General features: G+C 40.1%; 1 protein-coding gene across 1 annotated transcript in view; it reads right to left on the bottom strand.

The window, feature by feature from the left end:
* The window catches only part of LOC131996996 (uncharacterized transmembrane protein DDB_G0289901-like), a 58487-nt gene extending 36128 nt beyond the window's left edge, over positions 1-22359 (bottom strand). The window contains exon 1 of the mRNA XM_059367223.1: positions 22318-22359. Coding sequence (XP_059223206.1) covers positions 22318-22359 — 42 coding nt within the window. The remainder of the gene's footprint in view (positions 1-22317) is intronic.
* Between the last annotated feature and the right edge of the window lie 1924 nt (positions 22360-24283).

Here is a 24283-nt window from a genome sequence, read left to right as displayed (position 1 = left end):
CCATATGTCAGCTGTATCCAAATCAAGACCAATTTGGGCCAAGTTGCAAAAAAATGTCCAAGAGTCTAACACAACTAACTGTCCCAAATTTCGGCGACATCGGACTATAAATGCGCCTTTTATGGCCCCAAAACCTTAAATCGAGAGATCGGTTTATATGGTAGCTAAATCCAAATCTGGACCGAACTGAGCCATAGTGCAGAAGTATGTCGAGGGGCTTAACTTACTCACTGTCCCAAATTTCGGCGACATCGGACAATAAATGTCGAGAGATCGGTCTATATGACAGCTATATCCAAATCTGAACCGATCTGTGCCAAATTGCAGAAGTATATCGAGGAGCCTGACCTAACTCACTGTCCCGAATTTCGGCGACATCGGACAATAAATGCGACTTTTATGGCCCCAAAACCTTAAATCGATGGATCGATCTATATGACAACTATATCCAACCTGGACCGATCTAGGCCAAATTGCAGAAATATGTCAAGGGACTCAACTTAACTCACTGTCCCAAATTTCGGCGACATCGGACAATAAATGCGCCTTTTATGGGCCCAAAACCTAAAATCGGGAGATCGGTCAATACGGCAGCTATATCCAAATCTGTACTGATTTGTGCCATATAGCAGAAATATGTCGAGGGGCTTAACCTTACTCACTGTCCCAAATTTCGGCGACATCGGACATTAAATGCGCCTGTTATGGGCGCAAGACCTTATGTCAAGAGATCGGTCTATATGACAGATATATCCAAATCTGTACCGATCTGAGCCAAATTGAAGAAGGATGTCGAGGGGCTTAACTTACTAACTGTCCCAAATTTCGGCGACATTGGACAATAAATGCGAATTTTATGGGCTCAAAACATTAAACCGAGGGATCGGTCTATATGTCAGCTATATCCAAATCTGGACCGATTTTGGCCCAATTTTAGAAGGATGACGAAGGGCACAATGCAACTCGCTGTTCAAAATTTCAGCAAAATCGGATAATAAATGTGGCTTTTGTGGGCCTAAAACGGCGGTTCGGTCTATATGGCAGCTATATCCAAATCTAAACCGATATGGGCTAAATTAACGAAGGATGTCGAAGGGCCTAACACTCACAGACGCATTTAGCAAAATCGGATAGTAAATGTGGCTTTTATGGGCCTAGGACCCTAAATCGGCGGATCGTTCTATATGGGGTTATATCCAGATATAGTCCGATATAGCCCATCTTCGAGCATAACCTGCTTATGGACAAAAAAAGAATCTGTGCAAAGTTTCAGCTCAATATCGCTATTTTTGAAGACTGTAGCGTGATTTCAACAGACAGACTAACGGACATGGCTAGATCGTCTTAGATTTTTACGCTGATCAAGAATATATATACTTTATAGGGTCGGAAATGGTTATTTCGATGTGTTGCAAACGGAATGACAAAATGAAAATACCCCTATCCTTCGGTGGTGGGTATAAAAACGGGTTAAGTGCGGCAGAGCCGAATCTTTGGAAGCCACCATTATGGATTCTGCTAAAATATGGGAGCTTTATCTGCTTATAGACCGACATGGATCGTAGTTGGTGCAGTTGTTGAGAGTCATAACAGAACACAATATGTGCAAAATTTCAGCCAAATCGGATGAAAATCATGGCTTGTAAGGGCTCAAAAAATCAAATCGGGAGATCGGTTTATATGGGAGCTATATTATGTTCTTGACCGATTTGGACCGTACTTGGCACAGTTGTTGGAAGTCATAACAGAGCACTATGTGCAAAATTTCAGACAAAAATTGAGGCTTCCAGAAGCTCAAGAAGTCAAATCGGGAGATCAGTTTATATGGGAGCCATATCAGGTTATACACAGATTTGGAATCTACTTGGCTCAGTTGTTGAGAGTCATAACGGAACATAACATTTCAGCCAAATCGGACAAGTTCGGTTTATATGAGAGCTATATCTGGTTATAGACCGATTTAGACCGAACTTGGCACAGTGATAGCAGAACACCACATGCAAAATTTCAGCCAAATCGAACAAAAATTGTAGCTTTCAGGGGCTCAAGAAGTCAAATGTGAAGATCGGTTTATATAGGAGCTTTATCCAAATCTGATCCGATATGTCCCATTTGCAATCCCCAACCACCTACATCAATATTATGTATTTGTGCAGAATTTCAAGCGGGTAGCCTTACGCATTCGACCGCTATCGTGATTTCGACAGACGGACGGACATGGCTAGTTCGACTCAGAATGTTGAGACGGTCAATCATATATATACTTTATGGGGTCCTAGATCAAAATTTCGATGCCTTGCAAACGGAGTGACCTACACCAATAACAAGTCTTTGTGCAAAATAACTTTACTCCTTCGATAGTTGGCGTGCTTTCGACAGACAGACGGGCGGACAGACGGACGGACATGGCTGGTTCGACTTAAATATCATGACGATCAAGAATATATATACTTTATGGGGTCTTGGACGAATATTTCGAGGAGTTACAAACAGAATGACGAAATTAGTATACCCCCAACCTATGGTGCAGGGTATAAAAAGATTCAACATCAAACAAGTATAATTTCTTTAACTCCAATTTACAGAACAAACTTTTTATTTAATTTTTTTTTTAATAGAAATCCGCTTTAATTATTTTTCCAATAAAATTATCTACTTCTTTTGGGCTCTCGTTTGGGATAGCATTCAATTCACGTCTTTTACGGACATTAAAGTCACGTCCGTCTATCCACATGTCTGGGCGGCTGATGTGTCCGATATCACTCATAGCCAAAGAACAAATTTGAATTTAATGACTTGTGTGCTTGTGCATGGGTACAACCATAGGTAGGCCTACACTCATAACTTAGAGCAACACATTTAACATACATACACACATGCATGTTGTATACCTAGTAGGTTAATAACTTTCTTGTAGTTCATACAAACATAATGTGAACATTAAATGAACATTGTGTTGTTTTAATATTGAAATGAAACATTAATCACTTAATTTATAAGCAGCGGTAGAGATTTCAGACAGACAGACATTCAACCAATTAAAATGGTAATCAGAATTTATGTATTCACACTGTTGTTATAATTAGATAACGGTATAATGACCTTTGTTAAGCACAGATACTTTTATTATGTGGGGTTATTTCACACATGGTTTTTCTAATGGGATAGTAACCAATGTCTATTAACTGGCTTAACGCTATTTCTATGATTTCTGTATCGTATATGTTTTTCCTCAACTGCATTTCGAAGTACCTTATGGTACTCATCTTAAATTTGTTGTGTTACCAGCGTGAATGCAAAGAACAAATTTGTTTCAAATCTTAAATATTTTATAAAGCAATCATATTTTATAACTGACAGTTGTATGCAATTCTCAAATTTAAATAAAAATGTTCTTCCTTACTGCCTTTTTGGGGCAATGTTAAAAAATCTATTTAAAAATACACTAGTCAACAAACAAGTAAAAGCGCGTTAAGTTCGGCAGGGTAGAATCTCCATATTCCCCACCATGGATGGCATGTAACAACGTTTCTGGATGAGTTTTTATAACCTACACCACCACTGTGGTACAGGGTATTATAAATTTGTGCATTTGTTTGCAACACTAAGAAGGATAAGAATGCCGACCGGCTTAGAATCACTTCCTGATTCGATTTTGCCATGTCCGTCTGCTGTCTGTCTGTCCATGTATTCTAGTGATCAAGGTACAGGTCGCATTTTTTGTCTGATTGTCTTGAAATTTTGCACATATCACTTCTTTGGCCCAAGGACAAACGTTATTGATTTTCAGATTTAGATATAGCTCCCATATATATCTTTCATCCGATATGGTCTTTTAAGGCTGTAGAAGCTACAAGTTTGGTGCGATCTTTACAAAATTTGGCACGGAGTGTTTTATTTAAAGTCAACATATGTGTTCAAAATTTTATAAAAATCGGTCTAGATTTAGATATAGCTCCCATACGAAATGGACTTTTAAGGCTGTAGAAGCCACAATTTTAGTCCAATCTTTAAAAGATTTTGCGCTAGGTGTTTTACTTGACGTCATAATGTATGTAAGGAATTTCATGAAAATCGGTCCAGGTTTAGATATAGCTCCCATATATATCCTTCATCCGATATGGCCTTTTAAGGCTGTAGAAGTCACAATTTTTCTCCGATCTTTAAAAAATTTGGCATGGGGTGTTTTATTCCACATCTACATGTGTGTGCAAAATGTCATTAAAATCGATCCAGATTTAGATAAAGCCCTCATATATATCTTTCCTCCGATATGGAGTTTTAGGCCTGTAGAAGCTACAATTTTGGTCCGATCTTAAACAAATTTAGTACGAGGTGTTGTGTTTGATGTTGCCACATGTGTGCAAAATTACGTCAAAATTGGTTCATATTTAGATATAGCTCCCATATATATCTTTCATCAGATATGGAATTTTCAGGCTGTAGAAACCACAGTTTTAGTCCGATCTTTACAAAATTTTACATGGGTTGTTTTATTGGACGTCTACATATGTGAGCAAAAATTCATAAAAATCGGCTCAGATTTAGATATAGCTCCCATATATATATACTTCACCCGTGATTTAAGGCTGTAGAAGCCACAATTTTAGTCCAATCTTAACAAGATTTAGCACTAGGTGTTTAATTTGACGTCCCAATACGTAGAGATAAGCTTTATATATTAAAAGTAGCTCGTATACTAGGTGGTGTAGGGTATTATATAGTCGGTCTCGCCCTACTTTTGCCTTTCAAATACAATATCAAATACTTAGGTGTGATGTTGGACAGGAAACTGAATTGAAAGTGTCACATTCAGGAGCGTACTGAGAAGGCTCAAAGATGTTGGGCACTATGTAGATGGGCCGTAGGCTCGAAATGGGGCCTGAGTCCGAGGATAGTCCACTGGCTCTACAGGAGCATGATTAAACCAATATTTACTTACACCTCAGTAGTTTGGTGGACTGCTATGGAGAAAAAGTGTAACATAAGGACCATACAACAGGTTCAGAGATCATGTTGTCTTGGCATAGTCGGAGCAATGAAGATCACACCCACTAGGGCACTGGAGACTATTCTAGATATCCGACCGATTGAAATACAGATTAAGTTTGAGGCAGCCACTGCAGCTATGAGACTTAAGGCAGCTTATACCAGCACGGTATAATCGAATCTCTTCCCTGAAAGGAAGGGAAGAGGTGTCCGATCGGATACCTGAGATGAACCTTGAAGTCGAGTGCGAGGCACTGCTGCCATCGGCAGAATCTTGGATTGACGGAATCCTAGTATTCCCATCTGGAAGATTATGTTACTCGGATGGATGAAAGCTAGAGGACAGAGTGGGTCTGGGGGTCTACATTGAGAACCCAGAGGCTGAGATCTGTCTTAGACTACCTGCCGGATCTCCTGCAGGCGGAGATCCGGGCGATGACGGAATGCGTGAAGTGGTGTGGTGCTAACGCGAGGACGTCGAGTGTGAACATCTTTACTACCAGTAAAATTGCTATAAGGGCAATAACAACCAGAACGGTAAGGTCACAGCCTTTCGGGTCAACGCTGTCCGAGTTAAGGGTGAGGGCGACGACATGCGCATGCAACATTGTGGAACAGCGATACTGTCAGTAGGACAGCGAAAATGCTATGGGGGGATCCAGATCCTAGAAAGACGAGGCTATTACTGAAAGGAAGTAAAAGGAGGTCAGTATAGCTATTGGTATCAAAACGGGACACATAGGACATAAGTGAGCTTAAGTAAAATTGGTGCGGCAAGTGGTAGCATGTGTGGAGAAAATGATGATACATTGGAGCATTTCCTTTGTCATTGCCCGGCTTTCGCATCTTACAGACACCAACACTTAGGTGGGCACACAATACCAGACATGAACCAATTTAGGGGAGTAGTATTGAAAACAATAAAGGATTTTGTAAGTAGCACCGAATTCCTATCTTAATTTTTTTTTTTTTATACCCTCCACCATAGGATGGGGTTGTACTTATTTCGTCATTCTGTTTGTAACTCCTCGAAATATTCGACTAAGACCCCATAATATTCTTGTTCGTCATGACATTTTAAGTCGATTTAGCCCTGTCCGTCCGTTTGTCCGTCCGTCTGTCCGTCCGTCTGTCCGCGAAAGCACGCTAACTTTCGAAGGAGTACAGCTAGCCGCTTAAAATTTTGCACAATTACTTCTTATTTGTGAAGGTCGGTAAATGTGCTATACCGGTCTATGTTTTGGTATAGCTGCCATATAAATCGATCTTAGGTCTTGACTTCTTGAGCCCCTAGAGGACATAATCATTATCTGATGTGGCTAAAATTTTGCACGAGGTGTTTTATTATAACTTCCAACAACTGTGCAGAGTATGGTTGAAATCGGTCCATAACCTGATATAGCTGCCATATAAATCGATCTCGGGTCTGGACTTCTTGAGCCCCTAGAGGGCACAATTCTTATCTGATGTGGCTACAATTTTTCACGAGGTGTTTTATTATGACTTTCAATAACAGTGCCATTTAAACCGATCTGGGATCATGACTTCTTGAGCCTCCAGAGGGCGTAATTATTATCCGATTTGGCAGAAATTAAATACAACGGCTTCTCCCATGATCTTCAACAAAAGCGTCAAATATGGTCCAAATCAGTCCATAGCCTGATATAGCTTCCATACAAACCGATCTCTCTATATAACTTCTTGAGACCCTAAAGGGCGCAATTCTTACTCGAATTAGCTGAAATTTTACACAATGGCTATGGTCTCTAACATTCAGTTCAGACCGGACCATAACTTGACATAGCTCGAATATTATAGCAATTATTTTATTTTGTCCTTTGTTTTCCTAAAAAGAGATATCGGGAAAAGAACTCGATAAATGCGATCTATGGTGGAGGCTATTTAAGATTCGGCCCGGCCGAACTTAACACACTTTTACTTGCCAGAGGTTATTTTATAGTTTTTGGAGTGCACAACAAGCCGATTACTGGCTTAGGTTAATGTCAATAGTGGCATGAGGCGGATTATTATCTGTACCCTTTTTTCCAATCTAACCTTCGTAGCGCAGAGGTTAGCATGTCCGCCTAGGTTCGAATCCTGGCGAGACCATCAGAAAAAAATTCAGCGGTGGTTTTCCCCTTTTTAATGCTGGCAACATTTGTGAGGTACTATGCCATGTAAAACTTCTCTCCAAAGAGGTGTCGCACGGAGGCACGCCGTTCGGACTCGGCTATAAAAAGGAGGCCCCTTATCATTGAGCTTAAACTTGAATCGGACTGCACTCATTGATATGTGAGAAGTTTGCCCCCGTTCTGTAGTGGAATGTTTATGGGCAAAATTTGCAATTTGTAACCTACGTTGCTCAATCAGTAAAGTCGCTACATGACTAGTTTTGCCGAAAAACTGGCGAGCATTTTCTTTTCCACTGACAACTTTCGTTGGATTTGGCTCACCTTCGAAGATCCACGATTCACCACCTGTGACGATCTTATATACTGAGTTTGAAGCACCGCAATCGTATTTTGTCAACATTTCTTCGCACTGATTGATGCGAAAAGGGGTCTTTTCGTTCAAGACCTAAACCAGTGGCGCAACAAGCTTAAGCTCAATACCCACTTTTGAACGTCTATAGCATGATTGAAATTGATTCAGAATGGATTTGTAACGATTCAATGTTTTGAAAAAGAAATCAGCAGACAGTGTTTGCTGATATCATCGGACTTACTGCCCTGAGTATAGTTGTGTAATAACCGCTCAATTGATGGGTAATAGATGTGTGATCAAAAACCTACTGCAGAGAGAGCATTAGTTCCAAGCCATAACTGGCTTATATAGAGTGGAATATGAACTTTTTTCGATTTTCGTTGTCTAGTGTAGTAGATATCCCAAAAGGTTTAACAAAGATGCGTATTATAATCAATCGCTTTTTAAGTATTCCCCTCTGGGAACAATTATATTTTTTTTATTGATTATGGGGAATCATTCAGTTTTATTGAAATGCTTCACACGTAGCTGTGGAAACACGTTAGTTATGCCGGAATTTATTCAGTTAATGCTCGGATCGTAGTCGTTGGTATATGGACAGACAGGCGGACATGAGCACATACATTGTCACATACATGAATATTTATAAATGGCTATATATAACCGTTGTCAATATGTTTTATAAATATTAAACATATACCGAAATGGTGGGAGAGGGTAGGTCTACTACCACTGAGTACTTTAGCAGTTACTCTTCGCTCAATCAGTTACTGCGGCATACATATTTAAGGGAGGGGATTTAATTTATGCCGTTTGATGTTCGATAATGAAACGAGTATAAAATTACGCCTAATGTATGAGGGAGAATTGGCGGCAGGAGGCCAATACAAAATTATAGGCCAACATTTTCAACGCGATTTTTAAATATTTCCACGTATGGTATGGGATACTCACTTTTTGGGCAACTCGTTTAAAAAATATTTCCGTTTTTGATTTAAGTTCCCCATTATTAAAAACAAAAAACCAGTCGCTCTGTTGTTAATAACTTTTGACATAGATTTGCGAAATAATTCCTAGACAATATAACCGGCTTAGACGACTTAAATTTATCTTCAAGTTCTAACTCTTAGGTAATTTGGCCTAAGAAGTAGGATGGGCCACAATGACTTGAAGTTGGCATAGATTTACAACAACTTAATCTCGGCATTTAAAATTTATCGTTGTTTACATTCGTTTTTATGGCAAAGTATCAATTATGTAAGCTGTTTCCGTGCTAAACAAGAATCTATTCGGTCCATTTAACCTATCTCCAAGTGGCAGTCCAGTTTTAATGAAGTCATTAGACCTGTTTAACGGTCGGCAGAATATGCCTGCTTAAGATAGATTTCTTTTTTCCTTTCTCACCATTTAACACCACCAAACACAGTCTAACCATTGGGTGGTAATAAAATAAGGTACTAATTTTCGAACATTGGTGAATGTTGACAAACAAATGATGCGGAAACACTTTGATTTCTGGTTTTGGATAGCTGAGATTGGTTTGTTTTGTTTATGTCAATTTTTTTTTTAAGCACGTAAATCGGGAGTGAGTCAGAAATATCAAATCTGAGCTGTTATAGATATGAATAAGGAAGAAGCTTATAGTTTACCAAAAGAAAAAAATCATTGATAGGGTAAACAAACAAAAAAAAGGTAAAACAAGTTAATAGGAGCTAACTTTGGTCGGGCCGGCCCTTGGTTTGGATACACACATGAACTCAGTTTTATCTATTGTACATTATTTTGAAGAAATCATAGTGGCTAAAGTTAAAGGTTCTCAGGATGTCAAATCGAGGAATCGTTTTATGCGGGGGCTATATCTATATAAATACTTACTTGGGAGATATTAGGTAAGGTTAGGTTGAAAAGATGGTGCTGATATTAATTCGCCCCATTCCACTATGGACATACACCTAAGCCACTAATCGGCTTGTTGTGCACTGCCCTTAGCAGCTTTATCGCCCTTATGCCCCACAGTAGCTTTATCGAAATATGTTCCGATTTGGGACAAATACTAATAACTACAAGTCATTGTTCAATTGTGTATAAGATAATCTTGATCCTTTTAATAGCTAAATCTAAAAATAAACCGATCTGAACCATATACGACACGGATGTCGAAAAGCCTAATATAACTTACTGTGTCAAATTACAGTGTAAAATCGATATATCGATCTATATGGCAGCTATATTCAAATCTGGACCGATTTAGGCCAACTTTCAGAAAAATGTCGAAGAGCCTTACACAAGTCACTGTCCTAAATTTTGGAGAAATCGGACAATAAATGCGCCCTTTATGGCCCCAAAACCTTAAATCGAGAGATCGGTCTATATGGCAGCTATATCAAAATCTGGACCGATCTGTGCCATATCGCAGAAGTATGTCGACGGCTTTAACTTTAATCACTGTCCCAAATTTCGGCGTCATAGGACAATAAATGCACCTTTTATGAATCAAAAACCTTAAATCGAGAGATCGGTTTATATGGCAGCTATATCCAAATCTAGACCGATCTGTGCCATATCGCAGAAGTATGTCGAGGGCTTTAGCTTAACTTACGGTCCAAAATTTCGGCGACATCGGACAATAAATTCGCCTTTTATGGCCCTAAAATCTTAAATCGAGGGATAGGTCTATATGACAGCTATATCCAAATCCGACCGATCTTGGCCAAATTGCAAAGATATGTCGGGTAATAAATGTGGATTTTATTGGCCTAAGACCCTAAATCGGCGGATCGCTTTATATAGCAGCTTCATGCAAATCTGGACCGATCTGGGCCAAATTAAAAAAAGATGTCGAAGGACCCATCACAACTCATTGTCCCGAATTTCGGCGAAATCGGACAATAAATGCCCCTTTTATTGGCCTAAAACCTTAAATCGATAGATCGGTCTATATGGCAGCTGCGCTTTTTATGGGCCCAAAACCTTAAATCAAGAGATCGGTCTATACGGCAGGAATATGCAAATCTAGACCGATCTGGGCCAAATTGCAAAGAGATGTCGAAGGGCCTATCGGACCTCACTGTCCCAAATTTCAGCAAAATCGGATAATAAATGTGGCTGTTATGGGCCACATCGGACAATAAATGCGCTTTTTAGGCTCAAAACCTTAAACCGAGAGATCGGTCTTTATGGCAGTTGTATCCAAACCTGGACTGATCTGGGCCAAATTGCAAAGAGATATCGCAGGGCCTAAGGCAAATTTCAGCAAAATCGAATAATAAATTTGGCTTTTATGGGGCTAAGACCCTCAATTGACGGATCGGACTATATGGCGGCTATATCAAGATATAGTCCGATATGGCACATCTTCGAACTTGACCTGCTTATGTACAAAAAGGAGTCTGTGTAAACTTTCAGCTCAATATCTCTATTTTGAGAGACTGTGGCGTGATTTCAACAGACGGACGGACGGACATGGCTAGATCGTCTTAGATTTTTACACTGATCAAGTTTATATATACTCTATAGGGTCGGAAATGGATATTTCGATGTGTTGCAAACGGATTGACAAAACGAATATACCCCCATTCTTCGGTGGTGGATATAAAAAAAGTAATCTCGAAAAAGAAAATCGTAGTTAGGAATTCCGTGGTACCTAAAAAATCCTTTATTTTTTTCTATGCCACTCCCCTAAGTTGGTTGGTGTCTGGTATAGTGTGCCGACTTAAGTGCCGGTATCTGTTAGACGTGAAAGCCGGGTAATGACAAGGGAAATTGTCCAACGTCTCGTCATCTTCCCCGCATGCCCTACACATGCTATCACTAGCCGCATCGATTTTGCAGTTCTATGTGTGCCGTCATGATACCAATAGCTATACTGACCACCTACTTACTTCCTTTCAGTAATAGCCTCGTCTTTTCATGATCTAGATCCCCTCATACGATTTTTGCCGTCCTACCGACCGTTCGCTGTTCCACAGGGCGTTTGCCGCCCATGACCTGAACTCGGACTGCGTCGATCCGAAAGGCTTCGGGTAAACCAAGTTTATTGACGGCGAGTTTTATTGAACCCTAGAAGTAGCAATTTTCATCCGATTGGCCGAATTAAGGAACAAAGACTTGTGTTATGACTTCCAACATCCATATTAAGTATGATCTAAATCGGTCTAAAAACAGATATAGCCCCCATATAAACCGGTTATCCGAATTGTTTTCATTAGCCCATAGAAATCTCAATTTTTACCCGAATTGGCTGAACTTTGGAAAAAGTAGTTGTTCCAAAGTATGATACGATTCGGTCTAAAAACAGATATAGCCTCTTTATAAACAGATCTCCGATTTGGCTTCGTGAACCTTTAGAAGCCCCTATTTTCATCCAATTTGGCCAAATTTGAAACAAAGACTTGAGTTATGACTTCCAATATCCATGCCATGTATGATACAAATCGGTCTTTAAACATATATAGCCCCATATAAACCGATACCCGGTTTTGTCCGCTTGATCCACCAGAAGCCTAATTTTCACCCTATTTGGTTGAAATTTTACCCTAAGACCTATGTTGTGACTTACACTATAAGTGCCAATTTTTCAATAAAGTGATATAGGCCCCATAAATACTGATATCCTTAGATTACTTCTTGAGACCATGGAGCCTCAATCAATTCCCGATTTAATTGCTACAAAATAATTCACTTCATGAGGGTAACAAATTCGGACCGGCCGAATTTAGCAAGTTTTTACATGTTTTCGGCTAATATGATAAAATAAATTTGGACCAAATATTTGCATAGTCAGACCGTAGCTTAAGTTTAATATTTTCTCTCATATTACCTCTCAAAACAATCTACCAAAATCTCCTCATGAAAATGTATCTATTGCTATATATTTCATTCCCTACAGCAATGCTCAACATAAGCCACTAAAACTTTAAACGTTTCTGTATTGCTTTGAAAAAGATGACAAGGACTGATCCTTTTGTTTTCAAAGCCTCAATCATAAACCACAATACTTAACGAGAAAGTTGGCCACACCCACACAGACAAAAAAAAGGTTCAAATTGGCCTTGTGGTCCGTGGCTTTATTTTATTTAACATTTTATTGTTATTTGATATCACAGATTAACCTTTGCGCAGTATTTAAGGTGTTTTTCACTTGCTTTAGCATCATTACAACATATTGGCCATAAATCTCATTCAAGTATAAATCAAGAAGCTGACCACCACCACTACCTACCATTCTTACCACAAGCCATTGCCACTAAGTCCAAGCGTGTCCTGTCTTTATTGGTTTTGGCCATAGGATTTACGATGGATGAAAAGTTGGGTTATGGAGGTAAAAATGCCTAAATTTGACATAAGTTAATTCTAGTGAATTACAAGCGATTTGATTCTAATGCGTATGTGATATTCTATGCGTAGCTAGAAAATAAATTTGTACATTGGGTCGTATTGGTTAAATACAAATGTCATATTAAAAACATATGCCATATATGGTGAAACTCTATGTGCTTCATTGGTAGGCCTGGAGACCATATGGAGGTAAAATTGGAATAAGTAAAGGTAGCAGCCCTACCACCAGGCTAGAAAATCATAGACCAATCCTTTATGACCTAGCATGATGAGGATCAGGAAATAATGAAAAAGACTACATTTGGTAAAAGGAATGTACGCGCGATGTATCAGGCAGGAAGTTTTGCTCAAGTCAGTGCTGAATGTGAAAGACTGAAAATTGATCTGTTGGGTCTCAGCGAAGTTCGATGGAAAGGAAACGGAGAAGTACGAAGTGTCCATGAAGGTCTACTGGCATATTCTGGAATGCCAAATAAAGACGATTTTCAGAATATTACCCCTATCGGGTCATAATTTGATGTAGCTGCCTTATAGACTGAGCTACCGCCCGATTTTATAGAAATTTAAACAGTGAGTTTTATTTGGCCTATCGACATAGGGAACAAGTATGGTCCAGATGGGACTGTTTTTAAATATAGTTAGCTTATAGACCAATCAGGCTACTAAGGCCCAAATCCAATTTCGATAAAATTTGTATCAGTGAGTTTTATAATGACCGTCGACATCCAAACCGAACATGGTCCAGGTCTGTGCATTTTAGGATATAGTTTTTATATACGATCTGCTGAATACATGTTTTAAGTTCATAAAAGCCCCATTTATTTCGCCATTTCGATGAAATTTGAGACAATGACTTGGTCTAGGCTTTTTAATGTCCGATCTGAACATGGTCCAGATCGGACTACATTTTTGTACAGCTGCCCGATATATCGAATTAGGCTCTTAAGCTCATGAAAAGACGTTTTTCCATATTTCGCTGAAATTTAGAACAGTGAGTTGGACTAAATTTCCCATTTAGCCGAACCAAATTTGTTCCAGATCCGACCATATTTTGCTATGGTATCCGAACCGCATATGGTCCATATCAGACCATATTTGCATATTGCTGCCAAATGGACCGACCTGTGATCATAAGCCATAGTCTTCATTTATAACCTGATTTCCCTGATCTCCCTTCTCGGGAGGCCACCGTAGCGCAGAGGTTAGCATGTCCGCCTATGACGCTGAACGCCTTAGTTCGAATACTAGCGAGAACATACGAAAAAAATTTTTTTCAGCGGTGGTTTTCCCCTCCTAATGCTGACAACATTTGTTCGGTACTATACCATGTAAAACTTCTCTCCAAACAGGTGTCGCACTGCGGCACGCCGTTCGGACTCGGCTATAAAAAAGTAGGCCCTAACAAAACACCTCATGCAAAACTTCGGCCAAATCGGATAAGAATTACGCCCTCTAGTGGCTCAAGAAGTCAATATTCAAGATCGGTTTATATGACAGTTATATCAGGTTATGGGCCAACTTCAACCACAATCAGCAAAGTTGTTGGAAGTCATAGCAAAACACCTCATGCAAAACTCAGTCAAATCGGATAAGAATCACTTCCTCGAGTGCTCAAGAAGTTAAGATTCAAGATCGGTTTATATGACAGCTATATCAGGTTATAGTCCGATTTGAACCATGCTTAGCACAGTTGTTAGAAGTTATAATGAAGCTTACTTTACTTTAATTGGCTATGACAGAATATTTGTTCCACTAGCTGAACCTAGAATAGCGTTCCAAGCGCCTCGATTTTCTGCGCTCATTCTAAAATCTCTGACACCAAGTTTCGAGGTGTCTCCCACAACTTGATCTTTCCATCGGGCTTTTGGTCTTCCCAGTTTGCGTGTACTACTGTGTTTGCCTTCAAAATATTTCTTTGCTGGAGCTTCTTCATCCATTCTGACAACATGACCTATCCGCAGCCGTTGTATTTTGGTGCGTGTAACTATGCTTTCGTCGCCATACAGCTCATACTGCTCGTGATTCATACGTCGCCTATATTCTCCATTAACGCAAATTGGTCCATATATTTTGCGAAGAATCGTTCTCTCAAATACTCCAAGTACTCCAAGTACTCCCTCATCTGCTTTAACAAGTAAACATGCTTTAGAACCTTATAACAGCACGGGTAGTATCCGTGTCTTGTATAGTGTAAGCTTCGTCTTTCGAGAGGTGGCCTTGTTTCTAAACTGCTTACTTAGTCCAAAGTAGCATCATAACGAAGCACTTCGTGCAAAATCGGATGAGAATTGCGCCCTCTAGAGGCCCATGAAGTCAAGACCCAGATCGGTTTATATGCCAGTTATATCAAAACATAGATCGATATCGCTCATTTACAATCCCAACTGACCTACACTAATAAAAAGATTTGTGCAAAATTTCAGGCGGCGAGCTTTACTGCTTCGAAAGTTATCGTGCTTTCGACAGACAGATGGACGCACTGACAGACGGACGCACGGAAAGATGGTCGGACATGGCTAAATGGACTAAAGGTGTCATGATGATCAAGAATATATATACTTTATGAGATCTTAGACAAATATTTGGAGAAGTTACAAACAGAATGACGAAATTTGTATACCCCCATGCTATGGGGAGGGTATAAAAATAAGTGAAAGCGTGCTAAGTTTGGCCGGTCGAATCTTGGCTACCCACCACCATGGATTCCGACAAAAATCTACCCTATTAACTAATTTTGTTTTTTAATTATTTTGCCCTCAAGGAGTCATATGGGATATCGATGTTTGGGGGCCTATATCACCATATTGACCGATTTGAAATAACTTGGCACTGATGTTGTAAGTCATAAGATTTTGGGTAAAATTTAAGGCAAATCAGTTGAAAATTAAGGCTTTTAAGGGCTGAGGGCTACATCTGTTTATAGACCGATTCGGCTCCTACTTGGCGTGGATATTGGAAGTCGTAACTCAAGTCATTGTTTCAAATTTAAGCCAAATCGGATGAAAATAGCAATTCGATGGGCTCAGGAAATCAAATCCGGGGATCGGTTTATGTAAATTTGCCCATGAACATACCGTTGAGGAACTGGGGCAAATATTCTCACAAATCAATGTGTGCTGTCCGAATCAATTTAAAGCTCAATGATAAGGGACCTTCCTTTTATAGGCAAGTCCAAATGGCGTGCCGCAGAGCGACACCTTTTTGGGGAGAAGTTTTTACATGGCAAAGTACCTCAGAAATGTCGTCAGCATTAGGAGGGGATACCACCGCTGAGAAATTTTATGATGTTACTGCCAGGATTAGAACCCAGGCGTTCAGCCTCATAGGCGGACATGCTTACCTCTGCGCTACGGTGGGCTCTTGGTTTATATGGGGGCTAGATTTGTTTATATACCGCTTAGTATCATGGATGTTTAAAGTCGTAGCTCAAGCCTTTGTTAGGGATTGCTTCCAAATCAGAGAAAATACTTGGCATGGATATTGGAAGCCATAACCAAATTTTAGCCAAATCTGTTTATATGGGGGCTATATCCAAATTTAAACAGATTGGGCCATATCTGTTTAAATTTGGATATAGCCCCCATATAAACAGATTTGGCTAAAATTTGGATATGGCTTCCAATATCCGTGCCAAGTATGATCCCAATCCCCAACAACCTACCTTAATAAGAAGTATCTGAGGGAAATTTCAAACGGCTAGCTTTGCGCGTTCGACCGCTATCATGATTTTGACAGACGGAAAGACATACATGGCTAGATCAACTCGGAATGTCAAGACGATCAAGAATACATGGAATACTTTATGGGGTTTTAGATCAATATTTCGATGTGTTACAAACAGAATGACTAGATTAGTATATCCCCATCCTATGGTGGTGGTTATACGAAATGATCGATCACCCTTTGGAAAAATACCGGAAATATGAATTGAATTGGACAGCAAACATATATTTTATCTTCAAAATTGTAAGAAAATCTCACATTTCAAAAAGAATTTCGATACGTTCTATGCCGGAAGTAATTTCTTCGCACACATCGCCATACAACTATTAACACATATATACATTTAGCAACAAATAAAGATACTAAGGATAACGCACTTAAGTAATACTCTGCAGGAGTCAACGGTAATGTGTGTGGAACACATAAATCTTTGGGCTTGCTTAAAATGCCACAACTTCCCCTTTGTTCGCTACAACATATGCTAGAAGGCACTCAGCCTTGTGTGCATCTGTGTGTCTGAGTGTGCTAGAAGTTATATACCCTTAGTGGTTCTCTTTTTATTTGTTATGGTCTCCATCGGACTTAGGGCAGTGTACCAGCATTAAAATCATCCGCTGGTCATTTTTGAAATGGGCCAATATCTAAATGTTGGCACTTGGACATACAACGAGAGTAAGGTAAGTAATTTAAGTAGAACTTTCATTTTTACTATGCTTTAGTTGCAAAGCACTACCGGTAGCATAAAATTAAATTAGTTTTCCCTTATTGAGTCCATATAGAGATGAAAAGACTAAGCTGGCAGAATTTGACATAAAAGTTCATAAATCTTAAAAGAGAAGATTGTTTTTATTGAAACAGAATATCCTAGAAAACTTTAACTGTAGTCATAAATAGAAGCCCTTACATCGGATAGGTCAAATCTAAACACACTTGTCATAAAAGAAGCTGCTTAATTTCGGTTGTATAAAAACACGTCGAGTGAACAGTAAAATTAGCAAATTTTGCCCATGAACATTCCACTAAAGAACAGGGGCAAACTTCTTACATATCAATGAGTGCAGTCCGATTCAAGTTTAAGCTCAATGATAAGGGGCCTCCTTTTTATAGCCGAGTCGGAGCGGCGTGCCGCAATGCGACACCTCTTTGGAGAGAAGTTTTACATGGCATAGTACCTCACAAATGTTGCCAGCATTAGGAGGGGAAACCTACCGCTGAAAATTTTTTCTGATGGTCTCGCCAGGATTCGAACCCAGGCGTTCAGCATCATAGGCGGACATGCTAACCTCTGCGCTATGGTGGGCTCCTAGTGAACAGTAAACAAATAAATGTGTGCTAAGTTCGGCCGGGCCTAATCTTATATACCCTTTACAATGGATCACCTGTTAGAGGTATATCACTCTCACTTTCGAGGACGAGGGGTGCCTGGGGGTCCACATTAAGAACCCAGGGACTGAGATCTGGAATGTAAGAAGAAGATAAACTCCTTCTCTGAGGATGACACTATCCGCATCGTCTGGGTGGCGGATCATAACGGAGTAAGGGGAAATGAAAAGGCAGACGATATGGCGATGAAGGCCAGAGGACTGCCGTCAATAAACTTGGTTAACCCAAAGCCTTTCGGGTCGAGAAGACGAGGCTATAACTGAAAGGAAGTAAGAAGGAGGTCAGTATAGCTTTTGGTATCATAACGAGACACATAGGACTACGAGCTCACTTATCTCACAATCACAGAGTTCACAATCGGTGCAGGAAGTGATAGCATGTGTAGGGCATGCGGGGAAGATGAGGAGACGTTGAAGAATTTCCTACGTCATTGCCTGGCTTTTGCGGCTAACAGAAACCGGCGGTTAGGTAGGGAAACAATACCAGACATGAACCAACTTGGGGGCGTGGCATGGAAACAATTGGGGATGTTGTAAGTAGCACGGAATTCCTAACTTAGATTTTCTTTTTCGAGGATACTTTTTATACCCACCAACATTGGATGGGGGTATAGTAATCTAGTCATTCCGTTTGTAGCACCTCGAAATATAGATCAAGGTCCCCATTAAGTATATAATTTCTTGATCTACTCGACATTTTGAGTTGATTTAGCCATGTCCGTCCGTCTGTCGAAATCACGATAGCGGTCGAATGCGTAAAGCTAGCCGTTTAATTTTTGCTCATATACTAAGTATTGATGTAGGTCGTTGCAAATAGACCATATCGGTTTAGATTTGGAGTTAGCTCCCATCTAAACTGATCTCCCGATTTGACTTCATGAGCCCCTAGAAGCCGCAATTTGGTCCGATTTGGCTAAAATTTTGCACATAGTTTTCTTTTATGACTTTAAACAACTGTGTTTAGTACAATCTAATTCGATATATAACCTGATATAGTTCCCATATAAACCGATCTCCCGATTTGACTTCTTGAGCCCCTGGAAGCCTCAATTTTCATCCGATTTGGCTGAAATTTTTCAAATAGTGTTATGTTCTGACTTCCAATAAGTGTGCCAAGTACTGTCCAAATTGGTCCATCACCTGATATAGCTCCCAAAACCAAACCAAACTCTGGATTATCCTTGCTCGATTCCTAGAAGCTTTAGTTTTTTCTGGTTTGACAGAAGTTTCGTATGTAGGTTCCCAAGATTCTGCCCGATCGAACTTAGCACGCTTTCACTTGTTATACTCTTCACCATAGGATGGGGGTATACTAATCTAGTCAATACGTTTGTAACACCCAGAAATATTCGTCGAAGACCCCATAAAGTATATATATTCTTGATCGTCATGACATTTGAAGTCGACATGGCCATGTCCGTCCGTCCGTCTGTCCGTCTGTCCGTCTGTCCGTCCTTCCGTCCGTTCGTCTGTCCGTCCATCTGTTCGTCCGTCTGTCCGTCCGTCTTTTCGTCCGTCTGTTCGTCCGTCCGTCTGTTCGTCCGTCCGTCTGTTCGTCCGTCCGTCCGTCTGTCTGTCGATAGCGCTTAAAATTTTGCACAAATACTTCTCATTAGAGTACGTCGGTTGGGATTGTAAATGGGCTAATGGGCCGAATCGGTCTATGTTTTGATATAGCTGCCATGTAAACCGATCTTGGGTTTTGATTTTTGAGTTTCTAGAGGGCGCAATTTGTATCCGATTTGGTTGAAATTTAGCTTGGCGTGCTTTGTTATAACTTCTAGCAACTGCGCTAAGTACGGTCTAAATCAGTCTGTCCGTCCGTCCGTCTGTTCGTCCGTCTGTCCGTCCGTCTATCAGTCCGTCCGTCCGTTCGTCTGTCTGTCGATAGCTCGTTAACTTCCGAAGGAAGCATGGCTCTTAAAATTTTGCACAAATACTTCTCGTTAGAGTCGGTCGGTTGGGATTGTAAATGAACTAAATCGGTCCAGGTTTTGATATAGCTGCCATATAATATAGCTGTCTTGATTTTTGAGTTTCTGGAGGGCCCAATATTTATCCGATTTGGCTGAAATTTAGATTGGCGTGTTTTGTTATTACTTCTAACAACTGCGCTAAGTACGGTCTAAATCAGTCCATAACCTGATGTAGCTACCATACAAACCTATCTCCCGATTAGACTCCTTGAGCTTCTAGAGGACGCAATTCTTATCCGATTTTGCTGAAATTTTGCACATATCATTTTGCCTATATTGCCAACAACTGTGTTAATGCCCATAAATACTTAACATAGTTGTTGGCTTCCACAATATGGTCGAAATTCTACCTTTAAAATTTAAGCTAATTTTACTTTCGATATCAAAAGGTCGGCTTTGACCGACTTTAGCCCATCCTTACTTGTTTTATAGATAACGCTGAGTTTGAATTCAAACGGTTCCTCACCTCGTATTATTCATGACCCTACTAATTAATATTAGAATAGAAGCATGTGACTCAGGGAATATTTAAATTAGACAAATTAAGTCGCTTTGCAATTTTAACTGAATAAATAATCTACTATGGAACAAACATTATAATTATAACGAATAATTCATGAGAAATGTATCTGCAAAAGCGATTCCACCATTAACAGTTTTTTATATTTTTTTTTAATTTATTAAGATCAACACCTTAGCGGTGGAAAATTTGTTACCTTCAAACGGCATAAGTAAATTGGCAAAAGTAAATTGGCGAGAGAACAGGTCAATAGTGTGATCGAATTTGAGGTTGTTCCTCGTTACTCACAGAATAAAACTGTATGTGTATACCCGTCAGCCTATAATGGGGAATACCCTAACCAAACCATCAACCTGTTTGTTTTTACCTGTGATCGGCTTAAATCCCTGCAATGAATAAACATATTTTTGACTGTCTTAACATTTTAAATCGATTGCAAATCAGCTATAATTGTCAAACTAATTATATAGTTGCCATATGAAGCGTTAATATTGGTTGACTGCTTAAAACTCTTCTATTTTTATACCCTACATCATTACTGAGGTACAGGGTATTATAACTTTGCGTTTTTGTTTGTAACATCCCGAGGATCACTTTCTGATAAGATATAGCTTTGTCCGCTCGTCATGCATTCGATTTATTTTGCAGTTGTCAGACCTATAATGCTATATGGTGTTGCGGTCTGGTGGACGGCGCTTAAAAAGTCCACCTACTGTTCAATACGCAACCGTATCCAAAGCATGGCTTGTTTGTGCATCACAGCCGCATTGTGGCTAGACAAATTGCTGTGACCACTGTCGTGAGGCTAAGGGAGCTATCTCTGATACGTACACTGTGTTATCCTTGATACAATATGCGATGTTCCAGGTAGTGCGGATTTCACCCTACCTAAACCGCTTCTTCATAAAGAGTGCTGTACCCCTTTTCCTGATAGAACCGATATCCCTGGTAATAGAAATTTTAAAGACTTCTACACGGATGGTTCCAAATTTGACGACCAGGTGGGCTTTGGGGTGTACTCTAAAGATCTAGAACTGGTCATATCGAAAAGGTTACCTGACCACTGCAGTGTGTTTCATGTGGCGATCCTTGCTATTAAAAAAGTGGTCGAGTGTCTAAGATTTAATGTCATTACTACTATTGGCATATCCTTCAAACAGCCAGGCAGCCATTAAATCTCTGGAGAACGTATTTCTGAAACAAAAACCATCTCTTAATGAGATGGCTGAACAGTTCAATATTTACCTGTACTGGGTGCCGGGCCACAGAGATATCCCAGGGAATTGTAAAGCGGACGAGCTTGCGAGGCTAGGCACTACCTGACACACTCCATGGAAACTGGAATCTATCGGTATGCCTCTAGCGAGATGTAAGCAAAGTTTTCAGGACTAGGCCCGAAGGACAACGAATGATAGATGATCACAATGAGGGGGCTGCGAGCATTCCAAAACTATGTGGCCTAATCCAGGCTTGAAGAGGTCTACCGCCTTGCTGTCACAGGCTAGAATAGACGTCTCAGTCATTGTGTCTGTCATGACAGGTCGCTGTCCAATCGGAGAACATGCTGACGGACTGAAAGTTGGCAGCAACGACTTTGGCAGAAGCACATCGAAGAAGAAGAGACTATAGAACACCTTCTGTGTGTGTGTGTGTCCCACTAGCAATCAGAAGGAGTTCCACTTTAGGTTCTCACTTCTTTGAGAACCTGTCTGATTTGGTGGATGCGAAGATTCGCAAGTTCCTAACATTTATAGCTATCTGTATGGTTAAACGGCATTAACTTGAAGGCATCTTTCTTTTTCTGTTCCTGTGGTATCACAATGGACGAGAACGTCTAAGTGAGTCTGATGGCAAACTACCACTTAAACCTAACCTAACCTATTATTTCAGGTTTGTGTGTCCTTACGGGTAAACCCTGCTGGCCAGCATCACCCGTGGATAAAATCATGTTACACCGTCCTTACTTTTTTTTTCTGTTAGCCAACACGTAGGGGATGTCCCCTATGAAAGCAGTGCATTGCTTTGGCGAGAGGAAATAAGGAATTGGATGGGGGGGAGGGGAAAGGATGTAGTGATTATTGACATTTGTCTTAAATCCTTGGATGTCAAAGTGGGTGGGAAAAACATTAGTCGATTCCACATACTAACGGTTCGGGGGAAATAAGAATTCTTTCTATAATGCATAGTGCAGTCCGCTGGCCAATCAATTACAAACGGGCGTGAGTTCCTGGAATGACTAGTATCCCTGATATACATCCTTCTTATTCCTGATGATAAGAAGACTAATATCAGACGAACACACACCATGAAAGTACCGATAGAACAGCGCCATACAACCCACATGGCGACGATGATGAAGGGAGGCAATAGAGTTGGATACCCTACTGTCCCCAATCAACACCATCGCTCTCCTCTGTACACGGTCCAGTAGCTCCGGGGATGATTTTGAAGCTCCAGCCCATACATATGAGTTGTACTACATATTCGGCCTTATGAAGGTGTTTTTGATGTTAAGAAGATCAGACGGAGTGAAGTAATTCTTACACCGTTTAGGGAAGCCTAAACACTTGAATGCTTCTTTCGACACTTCAAATACATGTTTAGCCCAACGAACATCACTTTGTATTTTCAGAAAGGTCCTGAAATTATTGCAAACCGAGCCAACGATTTAACACTTTACCCTCTATCACAGTCTTTTTTTAAAAGAAGCCTTATTTTAAAGAAAGTGAAACTAAATTTGGATCCTCTTCTATAATACCCACCACCGAAGGATGGAGGTATATTCATTTTGTCATTCCGTTTGCAACACTTCGAAATATCCATTTCCGATCCTATAAAGTATATATATTCTTGATCAGCGTAAAAATCTAAGACGATCTAGCCATGTCCGTCCGTCTGTCTGTTGAAATCACGCTACAGTCATCAAAAATAGAGATATTGGAATAAAACTTTGCACAGATTCTTTTTTTGTCCATAAGCAGGACAAGTTCGAAGATAGGCTATATTGGACTAAATCTTCAAATAGCCCCCATATAGACCGATCTGCCGATTTAGGGTCTTAGGCCCATAACCGCCACATTTATTATCCGATTTTGCTGAAATTTGGAACAATGAGTAGTATTAGGCCCTTCGACATCCTTCTTAAATTTGGCTCAGATCGGTCCAGATTTGGATATAGCTGCCATATAAACCGATCAGCCGATTAAGGGTCTTAGGCCCATAAAAGCCACATTTATTATCCGATTTTGCTGAAATTAGAAACGGTGAGTTGTGTTAGGCTCTTCAACATTCTTCCTTAATTTGGTTCAGATCGGTCCAGATTTGGATATAGCTGCCATATAGACCGATCTCTCGATTTAAGGTTTTGGACCCATTAAAGGCGCATTTATTGTGCGATTTCGCCGAAATTTGGGACAGTGAGTTAGGTTAAGCCCCTCGATATACTTCTGCAAAACGCCACAGATCGGTCCAGATTTGGATATAGCTACTATATAGACCGACCTCTAGATTTAAGGTTTTGGGCCCATTAAGGGCGCATTCATTGTCCGATGTCGCGGACAATGAATGAGTTGTTTTAGGCCCTTCGACATTCTTCTTCAATTTGGCTCTGATTGGTCCAGATTTGAATATAGCTGCCATATAGACCGATCTCTAGATTTAAGGTTTTGGGCCCATAGAGGGCGCATTTATTGTCCAATGTCGCCGAAATTGTGCTAGATCCTTCAACATCCTTTTTCAATTTGGCCCAGATCGGTCCAGATTTTGATATAGCTGCCATATTGACCGATCCGCCGACTTAGGGTCTTAGGCTCATAAAAGCCACATTTGTTATACGATTTTGCCAAAATTTGGGACAGTGAGTTGTGTTGGGC

Source organism: Stomoxys calcitrans, chromosome 4 (assembly GCF_963082655.1).
Source record: "Stomoxys calcitrans chromosome 4, idStoCalc2.1, whole genome shotgun sequence".
In the NCBI taxonomy this organism is placed as follows: Eukaryota; Metazoa; Arthropoda; class Insecta; order Diptera; family Muscidae; genus Stomoxys; species Stomoxys calcitrans.
This window is presented reverse-complemented; position numbering and strand designations above follow the sequence as displayed.